This window comes from Oryctolagus cuniculus, chromosome 10 (genome assembly GCF_051225735.1).
Source record: "Oryctolagus cuniculus isolate XC-2025 breed Fujian yellow rabbit chromosome 10, ASM5122573v1, whole genome shotgun sequence".
Lineage (NCBI taxonomy): Eukaryota > Metazoa > Chordata > Mammalia > Lagomorpha > Leporidae > Oryctolagus > Oryctolagus cuniculus.
In genome coordinates, this window is record NC_142876.1 from 112,820,360 (window position 1) to 112,843,868 (window position 23,509).

Genomic DNA, 23,509 nt, shown 5'->3' on the forward strand with positions numbered 1-23,509 from the left:
GCATTGGAGGGAGAGGGTGAGGATGCTGCTCGCTCAGGAGCATGGCTTAAGCGCACACTCTGACTCCGTCCCCGCTGGCCATTATTAAATCACAAATCCACACCTAGCTGCCAGAGAGCTGGGAAAGTGGAAGTCTAGTGGGGTAGCCACTGCCAGCTCAAAAAGCCTTGGTGACTTCTCTATCCGTTTGATCTTGAACCACAAGGCAGCTGCTTCCCTCTGGCTTGCACCTTCCAGCTAGGTCCTCTGGTCGTCAGGACACTTCAAAGAGAAGCTGCTCCGACTGGCTGAACTGGCTCCAGGCCCTGACCTAACAGTCACACCGCAGTCCCTTTGCTGACCCCACACGGAGTGGCCACCAGATGCATTCCTACCGGTGCCCCTTGTCTTCCTAGTCCTTGTTCAAGGATCTTCTGGTCCCAGGAGTGTGCCCATCACACGCTGACCGCATCTTTCTGGGGAATGGTACATTCCACCTCTAACCGCCCTCCAGACACGCCGAGTGGCTCTATCTTCTCTGAACCTTAAATTTCTATTATAGCAGGGTGACTTCGGAGCCTGGGGTTGTGCAGCGTGTTGAGCTGCCGCTTGGTGTAGCCGCACCGCATATCCGAGTGCCTGGAACGGAGTCCCGCCTCGCTTCTCACCCAGCTTCCTGAGAGGGACGGAGTTCCTGGCTCCGGGCTTCCGGACTGCTGCGGGCATTCGGGGAGTGAACCAGCAGGTGGAAGTCTCTGTCTCCCCCAGGCTTCCAAATACATAAGCAAGATTTTAAGAACGAAGGAGGGTAAGCACTGGTCCAGCTCTGAAAGGCCTTGAGATTCCGGGAGGAGGAGTTTTGTAAAGTCCAGCCAGCTCCAACTCGGCGGTACACACTCTTTTGCATCTGCCCGAGAAGCGTTTGGGCGCCGGTATCAAGAGACCTGCTCAGACGTGCAGCTGCCACGGCCATCGTGTCCTTGCCCACGCAGCTAGGTGACGGTCCCGTCCGCGAGCCCCAGGTAGTTGAGGACTCAATTCATTCACAGAGATAAGAACTAGTGATTCCCAAACGAGGATCTCTGCTTCCACAGAATTACCAAGAAGGTGACCGGTGGGATAAATAACGCACCAACAACCCCGAGAAAGCTTTCCACGGACCTGGAGGGGCCGGCTGCCCTAGTACCACAATTATCGCGAGAAATTTCGCAGTTATCGCGAGAACAAGACAAGTTGCCGAAGCAGTGGCCGAAAACTCCACTGCGCAAGCGCAGTTTTGCTACCCACCCTTCCCCGCCCCGCTCTGTTGACGAACGCGCACGGCGGTGAGACGTACAGACGCCAGGGGAGCGCCGCCCGCAGGAGCACGCCCGTATTTCTTCCCCTCCCTCACTTTCACTTCCGGTCCTTTACTTCCTGTCTTACCGTCCGGGTCCTTCCGTTTATCCTTCCGACAAAAAGGTCGGGTGGTGCGCGCAGTTAGGCTCTTCAGCCTCGTGAGACTGTGAAGCTCCGTGCGCTGGGGCCGCAGGGCCCCGGGGCGGCGCCCTAGCCGAAACCATGGTGAGTGGAGTGTGTGGGCGAGGGGGGCCCGCAGCCTGGGTCCGTGCGCCCCTGCGGCCTTGGGGGCTTCTCTTCCAGCGGTCGCCGAGCTGGGAGAGCAGAGTGGGGTCCGGGGAGCTGCATACAGTTTCGGGCTGCCCCTCACAGCGTCGCGTGGGACAGCGCGGCGAGGGGGAGTCGCAGGGCCGCTGCGGCTGTGTTTGTGGGATTCTGTGTGTTCCAGCCCGTGAACTTGACGAGGGAGGGCTTAGCATCTCGGCTTCCTCGGAGCCCGGCCCGGCGACCGACTGGCACGCTCGCTGTAGGCGTTGGGCACCTGCTGAGGGAGGGCGTGGCGTGGACACGACTGAGGCAGCCGTGCGTGTTCGCACCGGCGGGCTGTGATGCTGGCTACTGGACGATTTGCGTTCAGTGAAACCCGCATAAGGCGCACACGGCGCCGGAGTGAGGGTGTAGAAGATGCCCCGAAGCCGTTGTTCCTTGGCGAGCACCAGGTCCCAGCGAGGAGCTGACCAGCGCCACGTCTCTGAGATAAGAGCTGTGATCCTTGTTGTAAAGGCGGGGAGACCACTTCTCAGGGATGGTGAAGTGGGAGAACTGGGAGTGGAACTCAGGTCTCTGCTGCGGTTTGCACTTCCGCCCGGAAAATGCATTCTCTGCCCGGCGCTGTTTCAGGGATGATGCACTTGACACCTGTGTGACGTTATTTACGTGAAACTCAGTTTGCAAGAACTGGCCTTGGGTCTGGACCCCTGTTTTCACTGACACACATGATGCTGGGTGGTCACTGCCATGGTTAAGTGTACACCTGGACAGGGCACCAGCCTGACTGCGAAGAAGGTGTCGTTGGAAGGACTTTCTGGGGTGGCGATGACGAACACAGAATCTGAAGTGGGAGTGGAGGTAGCCAGGATGAGTGGACGTAGCATAAGCCACAGGATTCGGACGCCTTTTTACTTTATTGTTATTGCTGTTGCTGTTTATATTAGGTAATTCGAGCATTCTGCTTGTGTCCTTGTAGAATTTTTCGCTTAGAAGTAAAAAACCAAACTTGTATTTAAAACATGGTCATTTTTCTTCCCTTCTCTCTCCTTCCAGGCTCGAAATGCAGAAAAGGCCATGTAAGTATCCACTTGTTTTGGACTGTGAATTTTTTGTAACTTAATAGCCACCACTGAACACTATTAGTATTTGATCCTTTACCAAAAGAAGCCTGTTTCATTCTCTCTTTTTGAGATTTATTTATTTATTTGAAAGGCAGAGTTACACAGAGAGAGAGAGAGAGATTTTCCATCTTCTGGTGTACTGTCAAAATGGCCGCAACAGCCAGGGCTGTGTCAGGCTAAAGCCAGGAGCTTCTTCCAGGTCTCATGCCTGGGTGCAGGGACCCATAGACTTGCACTGCATTCCCAGGCACATTCACAGAGAGCCGGGTCAAAAAAGTGGAACGACTGGGACTCGAACCGGTGTCCACATGGAATGCCGGCACTTCAGGCCGCAGCTTAACCTGCTTGGCCCCCCTTTCTTTCTCTATGTTAAAATAGCATTTTCTCGTTGGCTCTTTGTATTTTCTGTTGGTGTTTTCCGACAGCTTCTAGAAGTTGTTTCAGATGAACATCCCTTCAGCCTGCCGATGGTGCAGGGGCTGTGAGGATGACAGTGAGGGCACTCCACAGTACTGATCATGGGTGTGCTGCTTCACAGTGGTCTGACAGGTGGAGTTTCCCATAGTCCTCACACGCACGGTGGACGTAAAGCAGATTATTGGGTGTTGAGGAACACAAATGGTTTTATTCTTGGGATACTTTACTCTAATTTCTTTCTTTCTTTCTTTCTTTCTTTTTTTTTTTATTTTTAAGATCTATGTATTTATTTGAAAGAGATAGAGGGGCTGGCGCTGTGGCTCACTTGGTTAATTCTCCGCCTGCGGCACCGGCATCCTATATGGGCACCGGTTCCAGTCCCGGTTGCTCCTCTTCCAGTCCAGCTCTCTGCTGTGGCCTGGGAAGGCAGTGGAGGATGGCCCAGGTGCTTGGGACCTGCACCCGCATGGGAGACCAGGACGAAGCACCTGGCTCCTGGCTCGTGGCTCCTGGCTTCGGATCGTTGCAGCACTGACTGTGGTGGCCATTTGGGGAGTGAACCAATGGAAGGAAGACCTTTCTCTCTGTCTCTCTCACTGTCTGTAACTCTACCTGTCAAAAAAAAAAAAGACAGAGAGAGAGCTTCCATCCTCTGGTTCACTCCACAAATGGCCAAAACAGCCACGGCTGGGCTAGCCTGATGATAGGCACCTGATACTCCACCCAGGTCTCCCGCTGGGCGGGGGCCCAAGCAGTTGGGCCATTTTCCACTGCCTTCCCAGGTGCATTAATGGATAGGAAATAGAGCACCTGGACTGGAGTTGGTGCTCATATGGGTGTGTGCATCACACCCAGTTGCTTAACCCACTGTGCCACAATGCTGGCCCCTACTCTGGTTTCGTTTCTTTTTATTTTTCCCCTTAAGAATTATTTATTTATTTGAAAGTCAGAGTTTCACACACAGAGAGGGGGAGAGAGGCAGATATGATGTGAATTGAGCTGCATATCTAATTTAATCTTTACCACAGTTTTCCCTTGGTAGAAGCAGATGATAGTACTTAGAGAATGTTAGGTAACTTGCCCTGAACCTCAAGCTAATAAGAATCAGAACCAGGACTGTAATTCAGAACTGACTCAACATCTGTGCTCTTAATATTTATTAATACCACTGTCTTAAAGAGCTTTGAAACCTGTTTGCTCAGTTTTAGAGTGCTTTTCCCAGGGTTAAACACTGGCAAGAACTTTATTGAGGTGTAGCTTTCATAAATACCTTTTTCTTTTCTTTTCTTTTAAAAATTTATTTATTTATTTGAAAGGCAGAGTTACAGAGAGGCAGAGGCAGAGAGAGAATGAGAGAGAGAGATAGACACAGACCAAGTTGTCTTCCAGCCACTGGTTCACTGCCCAAACGGCCACAACAGCCAGAGCGGCACCTATCCAAAGCCAGGAGCCAGAAGGTTCCTCTGGGTCTCCCATGCGGGTGCAGGGGCCATCTTCTACTGCTTTCCCAGGCCACAGCAGAGAGCTGAATCGGAAGAGGAGCAGCTGGGACTTGAACCGATGCCCATATGGGATGCTGGCACTGCAGGCAGGGCTTTACCCGGTACACCACAGCACCGGCCCCTGAATATTTTCATGAGTAGATCTATCCTAGCAGAACTTAGGTGACAAGAAATCTGTGAGTAGAATCTAATGGAGTCTTTTATGCCCCTCTTAGGACGGCCTTAGCAAGGTTTCGCCAAGCCCAGCTGGAAGAGGGAAAAGTGAAGGTTGGTGCAGATCTTCCTCATGAATTGTAATGTATCACGACGAATGCAGTGAGGCTCCCCCTGGATAGACTTCATGTTTCTCGTCTGTACTTGATTGTCCTCTGCAGAGTCTACGCTTGGATTCCAGAGCTGGGGCATTGTGTTGATCTGGCTGCTTGTTCTGTTTCTGTCATGTGATGGCCGAGTTCTCATGTTTTCTCAGCTCTCTCCAGTATTGAATAGGGAGTAGAGAATGATGTGTGAAACACCTCTAAACTGAAACTGATCTCAACTCATGGAGGCTCAGCTGGATTAGGGATAATACATACTGGTTACTGGATATTTTTCTTTGCTTCTTTGAAAATTCTATACACACATGTATGTGTATATTCAGACACATGTTTGTGTATTGTGTATGCACACATATTTACATACGTTTCTTCTGTTGACGTCATTTTTTTAAAAAAATATTTATTTATTTGAAAGTCAGAGTTACACAGAGAGAGAAGAGGCAGAGAGAGAGAGGTCTTCCAGCCAATGGTTCACTCCCCAATTGGCTGCAATGGCTGGAGCTGTGCTGATCAGGAGCCAGGAACTTCTTTTGGGTCTCCCACATGGGTGAAGGGGCCCAAGGATTTGGGCCATCTTCACATCTTCCACTGCTTTCCCAGGCCATAGTAGAGAGCTGGATCAGAAGTGGAGCAGCCGGGTCTCGAACTGGTGCCCATGTGGGATGCTGGCGCTTTAGGCCAGGGCATTAACCCGCTGCACCACAGCCCCCCCCCCCTTTTAAAAAGATTTATTTATTTTATGTCATTTCTTAAAGTACTGTAAGATTGTCATGCAATAGTAAAACTTATTTAGCCGTCTCATATTACTGGACATTAGTTTCCACTGTTTCACTTTATTGATACAATGAATGTGGTTGTTGTGGAGGGATCTTTAAGACCTGATGAAGATCACCTGGGACTGAAACGTAAATGCGTGTAGACCATCAGACATTTTAGGTTTCAAGCCTGATTCGGCTGTTGATGCTGGATGAAAGTTTTGACTGGGGTAGCAGTGACACCTGTTGTTTTGCTGCCCCTTAGGAACGAAGGCCCTTCCTTGCTTCGGAATGTACAGAGCTGCCCAAGGCTGAGAAGTGGAGACGGCAGGTAGGTTCTGTGTGAATCGGATGTTGTGTGTAACAAGTCTCTGATTGCCTCTTATCACCTGAATGACACACTAGAATTCTAAATATTCTAGGTACTAATTTTGAATTCTAGTTCTCCAGTCCTTTCAGACACATTCAGGAGTCATTAAAAACATACTATGTATTTTTTCCACAGATCATTGGAGAGATCTCTAAAAAAGTGGCACAGATTCAGAATGGTAAGCCAGCTTGACCCTGTAAACTGCTCGATTCTGAAATCCAAAAGTATTCCTGAGGACTTCAATGTTCCTAACGTATTAAGGAATAAAACAAAAAGATAACAAATTGCTAAAGACATAGAAGAAAGGAACAGTACTGTCAATTTGACATAGCTAATATTTATTGAATACACTATTTAACCCCAAAGAATACATTTTCCCCAGGTTCTAGTCCAGGTTGGTGCGCCGGATTCTGTACCGGTTGCTCCTCTTCCAGTCCAGCTCTCTGCTGTGGCCCGGGAAAGCAGTGGAGGATGGCCCAAGTCCATGGGTCCTGTACCCGCATGGCAGACCAGGAGGAAGCACCTCGCTCCTGGCTTCGGATTGGCGTAGCACCCCGGCCGTGGTGGCCATTTTCAGAGGTGAACCAACAGAAGGAAGACCTTTCTTTCTGTCTCTTTCTCTCTCACTGTCTAACTGCCTGTCAAAACAAAACAAAACAGAATATGTTTTCATTTCTTAAGAATACATGGAGGGGCTGGTGCCATGGCTCACTTGGTTAATCCTCCGCCTGCGGCACCGTATCCCATATGGTGCCCATATGGGCACCAGTTCTAGTCCCAGCTGCTCCTCTTCCAGACCAGCTCTCTGCTGTGGCCCAAGAGGGCAGTGGAGGATGGTCCAAGTGCTTGGGCCCCTGCGCCCGTGTGGGAGACCAGGAGGAGGCACCTGGCTCCTGGCTTCGAATCAGCACAGTTCTGGCTGTGGCAGCCATTTGGGGGGTGAACCAACAGAGAGAGGACCTTTCTCTCTGTCTCTCTCTCTCACTGTCTAGAACTCTACCTGTCCAAAAAAAAAAAAAAAAAAAAAAGACTACATGGGGAGTCGTTGCTGTGCCATAGCAAGTGAAGCCACTGCCTGCAGTGCCAGCATCCCATATTGGCACCGGTTTGAGTCCTGCCTGTTCCACTTCCAATCCAGCTTTCTGCTGTGGATTTGAAGGCAGTGGAGGATGGCCCAAGTCCTTGGGCCCCTGCACCCACTTGGGAGACCCGGAAGAAGCTCCCAGCTCCTGGCTTCAGATCTGCACTGCTCTGGCTGTTGCGGTCATTTGCAGAGTGAAGCAGCAGATGGAAGACTCTTCTCTCTCTCCCTCTGCCTCTGCCTCTACCTCTTTGTAACTCTGCCTTTCAAATATATAGATCTATCTGAAAAAAAAAAAAAAAAAAAGTACATGGAACATTCACCAAAATAAAACATGTTCTGGGCTGTTAAGCAAATGTTAGCAAATTTAAATCATTGAAATCATGCCACATATGTTTTTTGAAAATAACAATGGAAAGATATCTGCAAAATTCTTAAGTATTTGGGAATTAAACAACATGTTTATAATTTTTCTAAAAGATTTATTTATTTATTTAAAAGACAGAGTTACAGAGGCAGGGAGAGAGAGAGAGGAATGTCTTTTGTCCGATGGTTCACTCCTCAAATGGCTGCAGTGGTCAGAGCTGGGTTGATCCAAAGTCAGGAGCCAGGGGCTTCTGGGTCTCCCACTCAGGTACAGGGCTCCAAGCACTTGGGGCACCTTCTGCTTTCCGAGGGCATAGCGGAGAGGTGGATCAGAAGTGGCGCAGCCGAGACTCAAACTGGCACCTATATGGGATGCTGGTATCGCAGGTGGCAGCCCCACAACATGCTTATAATTACCCATGTATGTAAGAAGAAACTACAAGAAAATTAGAAAAAAATTAAATTGAATGAGAATTAAAACATAACATTAAAATTTAGGAGATGAGAAAATTTTAAGGGGTACATTCTTCGATGAAAACTTATGACACTGAAATAATAGAAAATGAGAAAAGTTTCAAATCAGTGATTTAAGTTTCTATCCTAATAAACTAGAAAAGAACAAATTCAGCCCAAAGCCAGCAGAAGGAATGAAATAATAGAGTAGAAATCAGTGAAATTAAAAACAGATGAGAGGTGGGCATTTGGCCCGTCAGTTAAGACTCTGTTTAGGATACCTGAATGCCGCATCAGGATAGGTGGGTTTGATCCCTGGCTGTGGTTTCTGATTTCGGCTCCCTTTTGACGCATTCCCTATGTGGCAGCAGTGATGAGTCAAGTAGTTGAGTTCTAGCCACCCATGTGGGAGATGTGGATTCAGTTCCTGGCTCCTGGCTTTGATAACTGCAACTGCTACCCATTGAGATCACGGGGGAGTGAGTGATGGACAGGAGCTCATAGTTTAAAACCTTCCAACAGAGAAATTCCTGACCTGGATAGCTTCACTGATCAGTTTTCTTCTACTAAACGTTTAAGGAAGAAGTAATAGAATTCCATATAACTTCTTGCAGGAAGTTGAAGAGCAGCGAAGATTTCATAATTTGTTCTATGAATTCTAATTCAGCATTAGCATAGATATTAAAATCAGGAAAAGGCATTCTAAGAAAAACAGTTAACAAATCAATATTCCTCATGGAAGTGGACAGAATTCTTCAACAAAATATTAGCAAGTCAAATCCAGCAGTATTTCAGCAGGTTCACATCCTAACCAAGGAGGAATGCATGGTTGATTCAGCGTTCAAAAGTCAACTAGGGACAGGTGTTTTTTTTTTTTTTTTTTTACAGATTGGACAGTGAGAGAGAAAGGTCTTCCTTTTCCGTTGGTTCACCCTCCAATGGCCGCCGCGGCCAGCACGCTGCGGCCGGTGCACCGCGCTGATCAGAAGGCAGGAGCCAGGTGCTTCTCCTGGTCTCCCATGGGGTGCAGGGCCCAAGCACTTGGGCCATCCTCCACTGCACTCCCTGGCCACAGCAGAGAGCTGGCCTGGAAGAGGGGCAACCAGGCCAGAATCCGGCGCCCCAACCGGAACTAGAACCCGGTATGCCGGCACCACAGGCGGTGGATTAGCCTATTGAGCTATGGCACCGGCCGGGACAGTTACTTGTGGCGCAGCAGATGAAGCCACCACCTGCAGCGCTGGCACCCATATGAGTGTTGGTTCTAATCCTGGCTGTTCTGCTTCCTATGCAACTCCCTGTTAATGCACGCAGGAAAGCAGCGGAACCTGCTGAAGTACCTGGGCTCCTGCCACCCATGTGGGAGACCCAGGTGAAGCTCTTGGCTTTGGCCTTGCCTCGTCCTGGCCACTGCAGCCATCTGGTCAGTGAACCAGCAGATGGAAGATCTCTGTCTCTCCCCCTCTCTCTGCAACTCTGCCTTTCAAAAAATTCTTAAAACAAGAGAATAGTGTTGTTTTTTTATCACCCTTTTGGAAGAGGAAAACTGGATGGTCCTCTCAGTAGATGCAGCCAAAAGTATTTGGCAGGATTTAGCATTTGTTTGAGATAAAACCTCTTGGCAAACCAGGAGTAAAAGGGAGCGTTTTTACCCTGATAATGCAATTCTGCTACAAACTTGACAGCCATTGTCATACTTAATGATAATAGATTGAATACATTCATCTTATCATCAAGAACAAGGCAAAAATGCCTATTCATGCCACTGTCGTTTAAAGTCATAATGGAAATCCCAGCCAGTGTAGAAGTGCAAGAAAAGGAAATAACAAGTATATAGTGTGGAAAAGAAAAAATGAACTATTAGTATATAGAAGATTGTACTCAGTTTTCTATGTAGAAAATTCCAAGGATTTTACAAAAAGACTTCTCAAACAAATATATGAATTTAGCCAGGCCACAGGATAGAAGAGCAGTATACAGAAATTCTGTTTTTTTAAGGTTTTATTTATTTTTGTTTTATTTGAAAGAGAGAGAAAGAGAGATCATCTATTTTCTGGTTCACTCCCTCACAACAGCCATGGTTCAGGAGTCTGGAACTCAGTCTGTGTCTCCCATGTGGATGACAGGAACCTAAGTATGAGTCATCGTCTGCTGACTCCCAGGGTGTGCGTTCTCAAGAAGCTGGATTGGAAGCAGGGTAGCCTGAACTCTAAACAGGCATGCCATAGGGGTGCAGGTGTTCCAGGCTGTGGGGAAAGGAATTATAAAGAACAATAAGAATACTAATAATTTGCTTTAAAAAATGGGCAAAATGATAAGCACTTGACCAAAGACAATGTAGAGGCAATTGAGCATCTTTTCATGTGTTTTACATACTAGTCAACAAGGAAGTACAAATTAAAACTACAGTGCAGTACTGCTGCAGTTGTATTAGGCTTAAACAAAAAGTGGCAATACCAAGTATCGGCAGAAATGTGAAGCAGTTGGCACTCTGATATGCTGCTGATGAGGAAACAGTGCTATAGTCACTCTGGAGTGTGGTTTGATAATTTCTTAAAAAAACATTTATTTATTTATGTGAAAAAGTTATAGAGAGACAGAGACAGAGAGAGGTCATCCATCTACTGGTTCACTCCCCAGATGGCTGCAACAGCCAGAGTGCCGATACAAAGCCAGGAGCCAGGAGATTCTTCCGGGTCTCCCACGCAGGTGCAGCAGCCCAAGCACTTAGGCCATCTTCCACTGCTTTCTCAGGCCATAGCAAAGAACTGGATTAGAAGTTGAGCGGACGAGACTCAAACCAGCACCCATATGGGATGCTGGCACTGCAGGCGGTGGATTACCTCCTGTGCCACAGCACTGGCACCAATAGGGGCCGTTCTATACTCGAATTTGTTATTCTGAATTTCTTTATAAAGGCCTTGCTATGTCTCCACTGCATGCAAATTGTCCCATGCAGCAGCTTCATGATACCAGTTTCCAACCTGTCAGAGTTGGTCAACCATTTTCCCTTCTCTGTGGTGGGATACCCAGCTGCTTCTGGTTCTTGACCATGGTAAACAGCAGCTTGGCCAACTCTTATGTGTATCTTTTTCAGTTAGTGCCTTAGCTTCATTCTCAGGCTGATACTCCTTGAGAAAACATTTTCCGACGTAACAACACACTGCTTTCCTGAAAGAGCTGAACACCGAAGGCTGCCAGCCAGGGTCATTATACCAGCTTCATTACAGCTTTGCTGGCCTCCCTACCCCTTTAAGAGTTGGCTATTTTAATAGTTGTAGCAATAGAACTACATTGTAGTTTGTTTCTTCAGGCGCTATTGAGGATGAAGTTGTTTCCAAGGATTTTTTTCTTCTGTGATTGTGAAAACTCCTTGCTCTTTCATGTATCTGGGTATGGATGGTTTGTCTTGTCAGTTTAAATGAATATTTTTATGTAATACACCTTTGTAGTTGTTGACATGCATTTTAAATATATGATCTTGTATTGGGGGTCTTGGTGGACATTTTTTAAACAGGGCTTGCCCTATTGGCGAAATATATTACTAACATTTTTGTTTTCTAGCTGGTTTAGGTGAATTCCGAATTCGTGACCTGAATGATGAAATTAACAAGCTGCTGAGAGAGAAAGGACACTGGGAGGTCCGAGTGAAGGAGTTGGGTGGTCCTGATTATGGGGTAAGTAAGCAGTAGCCCCCTGGTGCCTGCAGGGGAGCTGGAGAGCTTTTGGCCCCAGAAGTGGTGCTTGACAATGAAAGAAGGCTTCAAAAGTATCTTGTCCATGGCGTGTGGCAGGAGACCTGTGATAAAAATGGGTACCAAAGGCTCTTGACTGCTACTTATCTCTCTCTGCTTGTGTTTAAAATGATCATGACCCGCACACATCCTTCTCTGAGATTTTTGGGAATTGGGGGCAGCCATTTGTTGGCTTCTTTACTTGATGGAGCCTCAGGAATACTCCCTCTGTCTGTCCTTTTCTGGGTTCTTAATAATACAATACTGTTTTCAGTGGCTTTCAAGTCATTTTAAGGCCATGTTCTGGTCACACACATACATGCTTTATCAGAACCTAGAACACATAAAAATGTGGAAAAATACTTAGTACGTGTGATATACTTGGATATTTCCCATGCTGTTCTATTTTGGTTTTTCAAAAATTGATGTATGTGACCTACTTAATCAATTCCATGGCCCACTAAGGGTCTTGAGTTTGAAATCTTCCATCCTGGAGCCTGAATCTTTCTTTACCCATGTGTGAGGAGACCTACCTTGGATCACTGAGAATGGTAGTATCTCGTCAGTGGTAAGAAGCACACACCATTTTTTCACATGTTGGCCCTTTGACTTTATGACAGTCCCTCCTAAAACCATAATCCCCACTTTAGGATGTGAGTGTTTGTTTCTGTGCAGAGGGAAAGCACTCACATCACTGGAGTGCTGGCTTGTTCAAGGCACCAGGCTGGGAATTTTTTAGTTAGTTGTCCGACTTAACCTCTTCAGTGCTGTGGAGCAGATTTTTATTTTTCCTGTAAAGCTGCTGAAAAGCTATAAAGCTATACTGAAATGTATTAATGCTGTAAAGCTATACTGAAATGTATTAATGTGGCTAAGAGTGAGTTCAGATCTATTAAGAAATTAACAGGTAATATGGTCTTAAGTTCTACCACTCAGATTGGACACTATTCATATATATATTTCTCTTCTAAAATTGTCTAGTACTTAATATTTTCATTTTCTTTTTAAAAACAATTTTATTTGAGAGGCGGAAAGGCTGACAGAGAGAGGTCCCATCCACTGGCTCCCTCCGTAAATGCCCAGAGTGGCTAGGGTTAATCCAGGCTGAAGCTGGAGCCTGGAATTCAACTCAGGTCTCTCAGGGAGGTAGGGACCCAGCTACTTGAGCCGTCCCCTGCTGCCTCCCCTGGTGAGCATTAGCTGGAAGTTGGAATTGGGAGCAGAGCCAGAACTCATTCAGGCATTCTCTATGGGATGTGGGCGTCCCAAGGGGCATCTTAACTGCTAAGTCAGATATCTGCTTCCATAAGTTATATCTAAGTCAATAAGACAGTTTCATAAAGACCATAATTTTTAAAGTATAGAGTATATTCCTTTAGTGAATATGCTGTAATTTGTTTAAGTGGGCCTCATATTATTAGATTTTAAAGGAAGAAAAAAATACATGGAATTTTTCTGTATACAGATATTTTCCACATTAAACATAATTTGAAATGTGTTTGCAATCATGAAAATAGCAAGTTTACAGGTCAAATTTGTTTCTTCTTTTTTTTTCTCCCAATAAGAAAGTTGGCCCTAAAATGCTGGATCATGAAGGGAAAGAAGTCCCGGGAAACCGAGGTTACAAGTACTTTGGAGCAGCAAAAGATTTGCCTGGTGTTAGAGAGTTGTTTGAAAAAGAACGTAAGTAACTCAAGTTTGAGATTTTAACCTCTAGTTGTTGGTTATCATCATAAGGCTGGGTGTGCTGTGTGCTCAGTGCTTTTTCTGTGTCTTGTATAGCAGCCCTATAGTTTAGGAATTATTGTTCTCAGATTTTATGAGTTTTAAACACATTGATTATTCAATTTTTAAAAATATTTATTTATGGCTGGCGCCATGGCTCACTAGGCTAATCCTCCGCCTGCAGCACTGGCACACCGGGTTCTAGTCCCGGTCGGGGCGCCGGATTCTGTCCCGGTTGCCCCTCTTCCAGGCCAGCTCTCTGCTGTGGCCAGGGAGTGCAGTGGAGGATGGCCCAAGTGCTTGGGCCCTGCACCCCATGGGAGACCAGGAGAAGCACCTGGCTCCTGCCTTCGGATCAGCACAGTGTGCCGGCCACAGTGTGCCAGCCGCGGCGGCCATTGGAGGGTGAACCAACGGCAAAGAAGACCTTTCTCTCTGTCTCTCTCTCTCAGTGTCCACTCTGCCTGTCAAAATATATATATATATATATATATATATTTATTTATTTATTTATTTATGTCTTTGAAAGGCAGAGAGATCTTCCATCTACTGGTTCGTTCCCAGATTACTCCACAGCCAGGGCTGGGCCAGGCACAGCTAGGAGCTAGGAATGCCATCTGGGTCTCTTATATGGGTGACAGGAGCCCAAGCACTTGGGCCATCTTCTTCTGCCTTCCTGGTCACATTAACAAGGAGCTGGATAGAACTGGAGCAGCTGGGTCTTGAACCAGCACTCCTATGCAAGAGATGCTGGTGTCCCAAACAACAGCATAACCTGCAGTGCCACAATGCTGGCTTCTGGTCCCAGATTTTAAATGAGGAGCCATGGCACTGCAGTTGAAATCACAGGCCCAGGGCGTGCAGCTGGGACTGGGGAGTGAGCCCAGGATTAGCTAGCCACCTCGTCTGAACATACCAGTCTGTATGTTTAGACAAGGGTTTTCCCTGTTCAGTTTCCCAAATCTATTGAAACAGGCTCTGAAGTTCATTCAGTCAGGGTCATGTTTTATTTACTTATTAGTTGAAAAAATTTTATTTTTATTTTTTTACAGATAGAGTTAGACAGTGAGAGAGACAGAAAGATCTTCCTTCCATTGGTTCACCCCCCAAATGGCCGCCATGGCCGGAACTTCGCTGATCCGAAGCCAGGAGCCAGGTGCTTCCTCCTGGTCTCCCATGCGGGTGCAGGTCCCAAACACTTGGGCCATCCTCCGCTGCCTTCCCGGGCCACAGCAGAGAGCTGGACTGGAACAGGAGCGACTGGGACTAGAACCCAGTGCCCATATGGGATGCCAGCACCACAGGCGAAGGATTAACCAAGTGAGCCACGACACCTCCCCGAAAAATTTTTAATTGTTGAACGTATCAAGGCTTGGGCCAAACCCCTACATGTATTAAAAAAAAAAAAAGTGGAGCTATTCCTTTCGAATCCAAGTTGGGCACCCCCACCTCTTTCCCTTCTTTCCACCATTGCACATGGAGAACTTCAGGCAAACTTGGGGCTTTCAAAAAAATAATTAAATAGCCGGCGCCGTGGCTCAATAGGCTAATCCTCCACCTTGCGGCGCCGGCACACCGGGTTCTAGTCCCGGTTGGGGCGCCGGATTCTGTCCCGGTTGCCCCTCTTCCAGGCCAGCTCTCTGCTATGGCCAGGGAGTGCAGTGGAGGATGGCCCAGGTGCTTGGGCCCTGCACCCCATGGGAGACCAGGAAAAGCACCTGGCTCCTGGCTCCTGCCAGGATCAGCGCGGTGCGCCGGCTGCAGCGGCGGCCATTGGAGGGTGAACCAACGGCAAAAAAGGAAGACCTTTCTCTCTCTGTCTCTCTCTCTCACTGTCCACTCTGCCTGTCAAAAAAAAAAAAAAAAAAAAAAAAAAAAAAAAAATAATTAAATAATTTGAGGTCATTGGTTTGGGATCTTTGTGCACTTTAATTTTGTCTTGTAGAAAAGTATTGTAAAGACTTTGTGGAAGCAGTGTTTGTTATGCTTGGTACATCAAAGTGCAATTCTGCTTGTATCAAACCCTGCTTACTGGCTTTGCATGCATTGTTACCATCCCTTAAAAACAGTTGGTGGCAGGCTTTTGGTCTAGTGGTTAAGATGCCGCTTCAGAGTGCCTGGGTTCAAGTCCTGACTCTTAACTCCTAAGACTCATGCCAGTTTCTTGCCAGTGCTGACTCTGGGAGGTGATGGCTCAAGTACTTGGATTCCTGCCACACATGTGGGAGATGCAGGTTAAGTTCTGACTACCAGTTTCGTCCAGTCCTAGCCAAGCCATTGGGGTCAATTGGGGAATGAATCAGAGATGGTGGCTCTTTGCGTCTCTCCCTAACACCCACCTCTCTGCCTCTCCAATACATTTTTTTTAAATAACGATAATAATCATTTAGATTTTAAACATGTCACCTATCATTAAAGCAATATATTTATTTTAGAGAAGTTGTAAAATACAGAAAATCAGGAAAAAAAAACCCTCAGTGTATTTTTTATTTATTGCCATTGTGGATTGCTTTCTTTCTTGAACAAGCAATGAAATGAGTCAGTCCTGCTGAGTGTAGTTCAGATAGTACAGAAAAAAGTCCCTTGTCACCCCTGTCCAGTGCCTTTGTCTTATTAGTATACTTATGTTTACCATCATGCATTTTCATTAAACATTATGACATTTTCAGTGTAATTAAAACCCTGTGCTACAGGATATCCCATCCTGCATACATTTTATAATTTGTAGCTACAACTTCTTCCCCAAGATTCACTATCAATAGAAATAATGCTGTGATACATCCCCTGTCCACAAAGCTTTGCTAGCCTGGGTTTGTGCTTGTTTAAATTAGGATGGATTCCTTTTAAGTGGACTAATTGGGTTTAAATGTGTTGAATCACTTAAATCAACCCTTGCAAAGTACAGAGAGGTGCCTGTTTCATTGTGTTTTCCTGCACAGACATGTTGTATGGCTCCGTCCACAGCATGTTACAGGGGGGAGCCCTGGTGTGATGCTGACTTGAGAATCCAGCTATATTCCTGCTCTTTCTTGCAGCTCTCCCTCCTCCCAGGAAGACACGTGCTGAGCTCATGAAAGCGATCGATTTTGAGTACTATGGTTACCTGGATGAAGACGATGGAGTTATTGTGCCTTTGGAACAGGAATACGAAAAGAAACGTAGGTCTATGGAATGTAGTTTTTTTTAAAGATTTATTTATTTTATTTAAAAGAGTTACAAAGAGAGAGGAGAGGCAGAGAGAGAGAGAAAGGTCTTCCATCCGATGGTTTATTCCCCAGTTGGCCGCAACGGAAGTGCATTGATCTGAAGCCAGGATCCAAGAGATTCCTCCAGGTCTTTCATGTGGGTGCAGGGGCACAAGGACTTGGGCTATCTTCCACTGCCTTCCCAGGCCACAGCAGAGAGCCGGATTGGAAGTGGAGCTGCCGGGTCTCGAACCGGCGCCCATGTGGGATGCTGGCACTTTAGGCCAGGGCGTTAACTCACTGCGCCACAGCACCGGGCCCAGGATTGTAATTTTTTACAAATGGCCCCTAGTCTGTGTTGCAAACAGCACTTTAAACCATGCTTCAAGCCAGAACAGCTATTTCTTTGCTGCTGGTGGCCTTCACAGGTAATGTTCTGGTAAAGACCTGAGCCCCAATTGGCAGGTGCAGTAGTCAGGACTGTGCTGGGCCAGAAGCACCATCTAGATTTCTTCCAAAATGGCCTGTCTTAAATTTGTCAAATGGTACCCATTTCAATAGCTTTTTTTTAAATATAGATTTATTTATTTATTTGAAAGATAGAACTGAACAGAGAGAGGGAGAGACAAAGATGGAGAGATACCTTCCATGGGCTGGTTTACTCCTTAAATGGCCACAACAGCCAGATCTGGGCCAGGCTGAAGCCAGGAGCCCAGAACTTCTCTCCATGTGAATGTCAGGGATCCTAGCACTTAGGCCATCTTCTGCTGCCTTCCCAGGCACATCAGTCAGGAACTGGATCAGAAGTAGAACAGCTGGGACTCGAACTGGCACCCCACAGGCACAACTACAGTTCCTAAAGTACCTTTTTGATCTACTTAAAATGCAGCTAAAAGGTTTTTGCTGTGGAATGGGAGGGTGTCAGTGAGCACTTTGTTTATGCCAGCACTGTGCTAAGCAGTTCACAGGTGTTTGTTTTGTTGTTTTATTTGAAAGCAGAGTTATGGGGGGATTGTTTTTTCCATCTTTTGGTTTATTCCCCATATGGCCATAACAGCCTGGGCTCAGCCAGGCTGAAACCAGGAGCCAGAAGCCAGAGGCTTCATCCAGGTCTACCCCGTGAATATGAATATGAAAAGAAAGGTATGAATTTGGGCCTAGGAACAATAGCAGGGAGCTGAATCAGAAGTACAGTAGACAAGACTTGAACCATCATCCATATGGGATGCCTGTTCCAACACACTGCACTACAGCGCCAGCCTCTGCAGGTGTTGGAAGCTTCATGATGGGAATGGGAGGGTTGTGTTCACGCTGATGCATGGGACACACAGAGCAAGGACTTGGGAAGTAGGTTGTTTGGAGCTGGGGCTGTGTTCCTGTGTACTGAGTTCCTGCACATGTTATTTTTTTTGAGTGTGTCTGGAAGCCACTCACGTTGCTAAACCAGGGAGGATCTAGAGATGGTCCCTAAAAATGCTGTCTGATAGTGGCCTGCTGGAACTGTTGGAGGACCTGACTGTCCCTCACGTCCATGAATGAAAGGTGTGCATTTCCAGAGGACCTTTCCCTGTGTAGTGTTGAAAGCTCAGTTAGAGACTGGAATAAACAGCATTTGCTCTCCCTTGTGTCCAGTCAGAGCCGAGCTGGTAGAGAAGTGGAAGGCAGAGAAGGAGGCCCGGCTGGCAAGAGGAGAAAAAGAAGAGGAGGAGGAAGAGGAGGAAGAGATCAACATCTACGCTGTCACCGAGGAGGAGGTACTGTCGTCGGTGCCCTGTGATGCTTGTTGCCCTCTGCTCTGAGCCTTGAAGCATGGCGGGGCGGCAGCTTGGCTCAGAAGTGAGGGGTAGGGGGTGCAGCCCAGCTTCCTTGACTGCAGGGTCACAGGGAGGGTTTCAGAACAGTGGCTGTGAGAGCTCTTTGTCAGCTGTGATTAAAGGCATTTTTTAAAAAAATTTCATTTTATTTAAAAGGCAGAGAGACACACAGAGACAGGTAGGGAGAGATCTTCTGTGTACTGGTTTACTCCCCATATGCCTACAGTAGCTGAGACTGGGCCGGGCCAAAGCCAGGAGTTTGGAACTCAGTTCACAACTTGCACATGGGTGGCAGCGACCCAAACACTTGAGTCATCAGCTGCTGTCTCCAGGGTACACATTGGCAGGAAGCTGGAAGCCTAGTTACAGTCAGGGCTTGGAGTAGGCACTGTGCTATGGGATGTCTTAAGCAGCATCTTAACCTCTGCACCAAACACTTGCCTCCCTTTCTTCTTAAAGTGCTCAATGTACTGGAATCGGATTTATAAACCCAGTTGAAGTCATACAGGTTTAGGCCATGACCTCATTGTTTCTGTTCAATTGCAATGCTGACAGTGCTTCTGTACGCCTGCATTTTACAGACAAACTGGCCTAGAGCAAAGAGGGGACTTCCTCAAAGTGTCACAGATGGAGGTGGAGCTGCAGTCCCCAGCTCTCAGGCTGGACCTCAGGCTCCAGGCCCTTCTGCAGGGCTTGGCATGCTGCGGACAGTTCTGATTGGTTAGCCTAAGAGGGGAGAGGATTACCCATGCTTAGACGGCTTGGGTCTTATGTGAGGAGCTTGCTGTGACATCCCTGCCAAGGAAGCAGGCTCAGAAGTTTAGTGACTGGCAGACCTGAGGTTCGTGCTCAGGCCTGGCTGACCAGCAGTGGGGTCACTGAAGGGTCTGAAGCAGGTGACAGTGTGCCTGAGGAGGTTTCTGTAGCTGCAGACATTCACTTTTACTTTCTACAAGTTTAATCTGCGGCTACTGTGATCCAGGCCCATGCCAGGTGCAAGGACACAGCAACACGCCAGGTCAGCATGTAGCTCCCAGTCCAGGGTAAGGCAGCAGGTTCCATAGAATTGTGCAGGGAGAGCACGCAAAGGCTTCGCTGGGGAACTGACCTTTCAGAGGAGTTTGAGATGACCAAGAGGGAGCTAGCCAAGTGCAGAGGAGGTGAGGGAAGAATGCTGCAGGTTAGGGAACAGCACGTGCTGAGAGACCTAGGTGAGTGTGAGGGATGAACAGCAGGCCAGGGAGACAGCTCAGAGAGCTGGGTGTTAGATACAGGTGGCTGAGCAGTGGTGAATCGGATGTTTGGGGCTTGGTGCCTTTATCTTAAGAGGACTAGAAAGCCAAAGAGGAACTTCTTTTTTCTTATCTCTCTCTTTCTCTCTTTTTAAAATTTATTTATTTATTTGACAGGTAGAGTTATAGATAGTAAGAGAGATAAAAAGGTCTTCCTTCCATTGGTTCACTCCCCAAATGGCCGCTATGGCAGGCGCTACGCCGATCCAAAGCCAGGAGCCAGATGCTTCTTCCTGGTGTCCCATACGGGTGCAAGGGCCCAAGTACTTGGGCCATCCTCCACTGCCCTCCCAGGCCACAGCAGAGAGCTGGATTGGAAGAGGAGCAACTGGGACTAGAACCCGGCACCCATATGGGGTGCTGGTGCCACAGGCTGAAGAACCAAGTGAGCCGTGGCGCCGGCCCTCTCTCTTTTTTAAAAGATTTATTTATTCATCTGAAAGTCAGTGTTAGAGGGCCAGCACTATGGTATAGTAGGTAAAGCTGCTGCCTTCAGTCCTGACATCTCATATGGGCACCGATCCAGATCCTGGCTGCTCCATTTCCAATCCAGCTCTCTGCTATGGCCTGGGAAAGCAGTGGAAGATGGCCAAGGGCTTGGGCCTCTGCACCTGCCTGGGAGACCCAGAAGAAGCACTTGGCTCCTGGCTGCAGCTCAGCCCATCTCCGGCTATTGCAGCCACTGAGGAGTGAACCAGCAGATGGAAGACTTCTCTCTCTCTCTGCCTTTGCCTCTCTGTAATTCTGCCTTTCAAATAAATAAATCTTTAAAAACAAACAAACAAACAAAAAAAAACACCAGAGAGTTACGGATAGAGAGTGAGAGGTCCTCCATCCGTTGGTTCACTCCCCAGATGGCCACAATGTCTAGGGCTGAGCCAGGCTGAAGCCAGAAGCCAGGAGTTTCATCTGTATCTCCCATGTGGGTGGCAGGAATCCAAACACTTGGGTCACCTTCCGTCTTTTACCAGGTCATCAGCATGAAGCTGGATCGGGAGTGTGGCAACCAGAACGTGAACCAGCGCCTTTAGGGGATGCCGGTGTTGCAGGTGGTGGCTTTACCTGCTATGCCACAGTGCCAGCCCCCTTTTTCTTTTTTTTTGAAATAGTTGTAGATTTACAGGAAGCTGGCGAAAGAGTACAGAGGGATCCTGCGTATCCTCCTCCCAGTGGTTATATCTTAGGAGGTTATATGTAACACAGTAACAAAACCAAGACAGTGACATTGGTATAATGAATCAGGTTCTGGGTGTAGATCCATGTAACCGTCTCCGCAGTCAAGTCACAGAAGCATCCTGTCAGCATGGAGACCTCTTGTGCTTCTTCTTTACAGTCGCAGCCAACCTTTCCTAGTCTGTTTTCCATCTCTGTAGTTTTGTGATTCCAAGGGCATTTTATAAGTGCATTCATACTGTGTGTCACCTTTGTAAGTGGTCTTTGCTCTCAGCACAGTTCTCTGGAGATGCATGGAGTTGTCCTTGATGGGTGGTATTCAGGAACTGCACAGGTCAGGAGTGTGTGGGTCACACACCCATGCGGCCCATGACCACAACCCAGAAACTTGTTGATTCATAAGTTTTGTTAATGTTCTTCAAGATTTATTTTTATTTATTTGAAAGAGTTACAGAGAGAGGTAGAGACAGAGAGAGGTCTTCCATCCGCTGGTTCACTCCCCAAATGGCTGCAATGGCTAGAGATGGGCCCATCCAAAGCCAGGAGCCAGGAGCTTCTTCTGGGTCTTCCACGTGAGTGGACTTGGGCCATCCTCTGCTGCTTCCCCAGGCCATAGCGGAGAGCTGGATCAGAAGTGGAGCATGTTGACGGCCCATGTGAGGGGAGGGTCATGCGTCTGGCTTAGAGACTGACAAACGGGGGACTCCCTGTATGGCACAGGGGTCCCCTCTTGCCTGCTGTTCTCAAGTCTACTTTATATTAACTCATAGAGCCTCTGAGTTGATCTTTTTTCTGTGTATTATATTTTAAATAAAAATAATTGATTGTACCTTCACAAGGTTCAGAAATGAAAAGGTACATAGAGATATTCTGCAGGATTCTCTTTTCCTGTTGTTGCCCACATCCAACTAGTTCCCATAGTTTCTGTCCTTATTTTACCTCCTTATGTGAAAGGTCCCCTAATAGACACTGTACTCTGTTGCTTTGTTATTTAATTATGTGTATTGAGTATCCTCCTTTGTAAGAAGAGAACATCCCCCATTCTTTTATTCTCTTTGAAACAGCTGCAGAGTATTGCCTTTTGTAGAGGTGCTGACATTCCAACTGCTCTGCTATTGATGGACTTGTGCTTGTCTTTGTGTTTGTAGTCTGACGAGGAAGGCAGCCAGGAGAAGGGAGGGGAGGACGGGCAGCAGAAGTTCATTGCTCACGTCCCAGTGCCGTCGCAACAGGAGGTAGGATGTTGGGTGCCCTTGGGGTGGGCCTCTCCACAGCAGGCTTTGCCGAACACTGCTGGGTTTTCCTGTGTCCTTGTGTCCATTAGGACAGCTCTGAGTACTGACCCCATGGCACTTGTGATTGTGTTCATGGTAATAAGGGTGGAGTCCAGATGGGCCGGAACCCCATACATGCATTCTGTTGTTCAGAGGTTCCCATGGGAGAGAGTGAGACTCCTGGAGGTCACTCTGGGTATTTAAATGAGACTCCATCAGGGACAGGCAGCCCCTGGGGGCCTCTGCCTGGGTTCTGGCTGGAGTTGGAGGACCTTGCCGACCTGTGAGTCCTGTGCTCTTGGTGTTTGCAGATTGAGGAGGCGCTCGTGCGAAGGAAGAAGATGGAGCTCCTGCAGAAGTACGCGAGTGAGACTCTGCAGGCACAGAGTGAAGAAGCCAAAAGGCTCCTGGGATATTAGGGCAAGCAGAGCTCTGTTTGCAGTTGAAAGATCTGGGAGTCCTGGCACCCCCACAGAGCTGCTGCCCACACGGCCACTGCAGAGGGCTGCAGGAAGCCACCATGCATTGATGCCTCCTGCTCCCTTCTCCCCCCTCATTCCTCTCTTACCTCTTCTTACCTGGCATGTTGCAATGGAGGTGGGGCTCTATGCCCTGCTTCCCTGGTGGCTGGCTAGGTGCTGAACACTTCAGCCCTCACCTTTGTACAAATATTTGCTACTGTATGCATCCATTGTTTATATCGTCAAGTGTGTCAAACAGGTTATTTTTCACCGTGTAGTGTGATGTGGGGAGCAGGATCAGTTTGTGGCCAGCATTAAAATATGTGATTTTCCTAAAAAGACATATCTTCTCTTGAGGAAGAAAACAGTGTCAGCCCTGTACCTGCATCCAATGGGCCGAAAGCAAGAGCCACCCCTTGGGCCAGGCTCTGCTCCCAGCGCTCCATGTGTGCGCTCTGCCTGCTGCCCCCTCCTACCTGCAGGGGGGCAGGAGTTTGAGTTTGCTACCTTTGTTTTATAACCTATTCTGCACAGAGCTATTTTTATTAAAGACTTTTGTAAGAAAGGAAAGCCTCCATGCCTGCAGCTTGTGCCCTCGGCTGTAACGTGGGGGAGGGGGCTGGTTGTTGAGGTCATTGAAGGGCACTGGAGTGTGTCCAGGACAGTACTGGATCCCAGGCTGCATCTGGAAGCTGAGGTGGACCAGAGCATCCCACTGTGGGCTTTGTGGTCACAGCCGTAGACAAGGGCATTTAGTAGCTGGTATAAAAGCATAGTGACACGTGAGTTGAGTCCAAAGTCTCACTCTGATCTAGGTTTTCCTACTAGGGATCGGCAGAGGCACAGCCCCAATCAACAGTGGGGTCTGGCCTGCCTGCTCTG

The 23,509-nt window shown here is 47.6% G+C and overlaps 1 protein-coding gene across 1 annotated transcript; it reads left to right on the forward strand.

The window, feature by feature from the left end:
- Positions 1-205: 205 nt before the first annotated feature.
- Positions 206-23,192, forward strand: ISY1 (ISY1 spliceosome associated protein). Its single transcript, XM_008260338.5, has 11 exons — positions 206-1,542; positions 2,641-2,663; positions 4,843-4,894; positions 5,965-6,030; positions 6,205-6,247; positions 11,534-11,646; positions 13,269-13,386; positions 16,464-16,586; positions 18,246-18,367; positions 22,041-22,127; positions 22,478-23,192. The coding sequence occupies exons 1-11, from the start codon at positions 1,540-1,542 to the stop codon at positions 22,583-22,585; spliced, it is 858 nt and encodes a 285-aa protein (XP_008258560.1). The 5' UTR covers positions 206-1,539; the 3' UTR covers positions 22,586-23,192.
- Positions 23,193-23,509: the final 317 nt, after the last annotated feature.

Coding starts and splice junctions, on each gene's coding strand:
- ISY1 (XM_008260338.5), top strand. Junction 13,387..16,463: donor AGAGTTGTTTGAAAAAGAAC/GTAAGTAACTCA, acceptor TCTTTCTTGCAG/CTCTCCCTCCTCCCAGGAAG. Junction 22,128..22,477: donor CAGTGCCGTCGCAACAGGAG/GTAGGATGTTGG, acceptor TGGTGTTTGCAG/ATTGAGGAGGCGCTCGTGCG.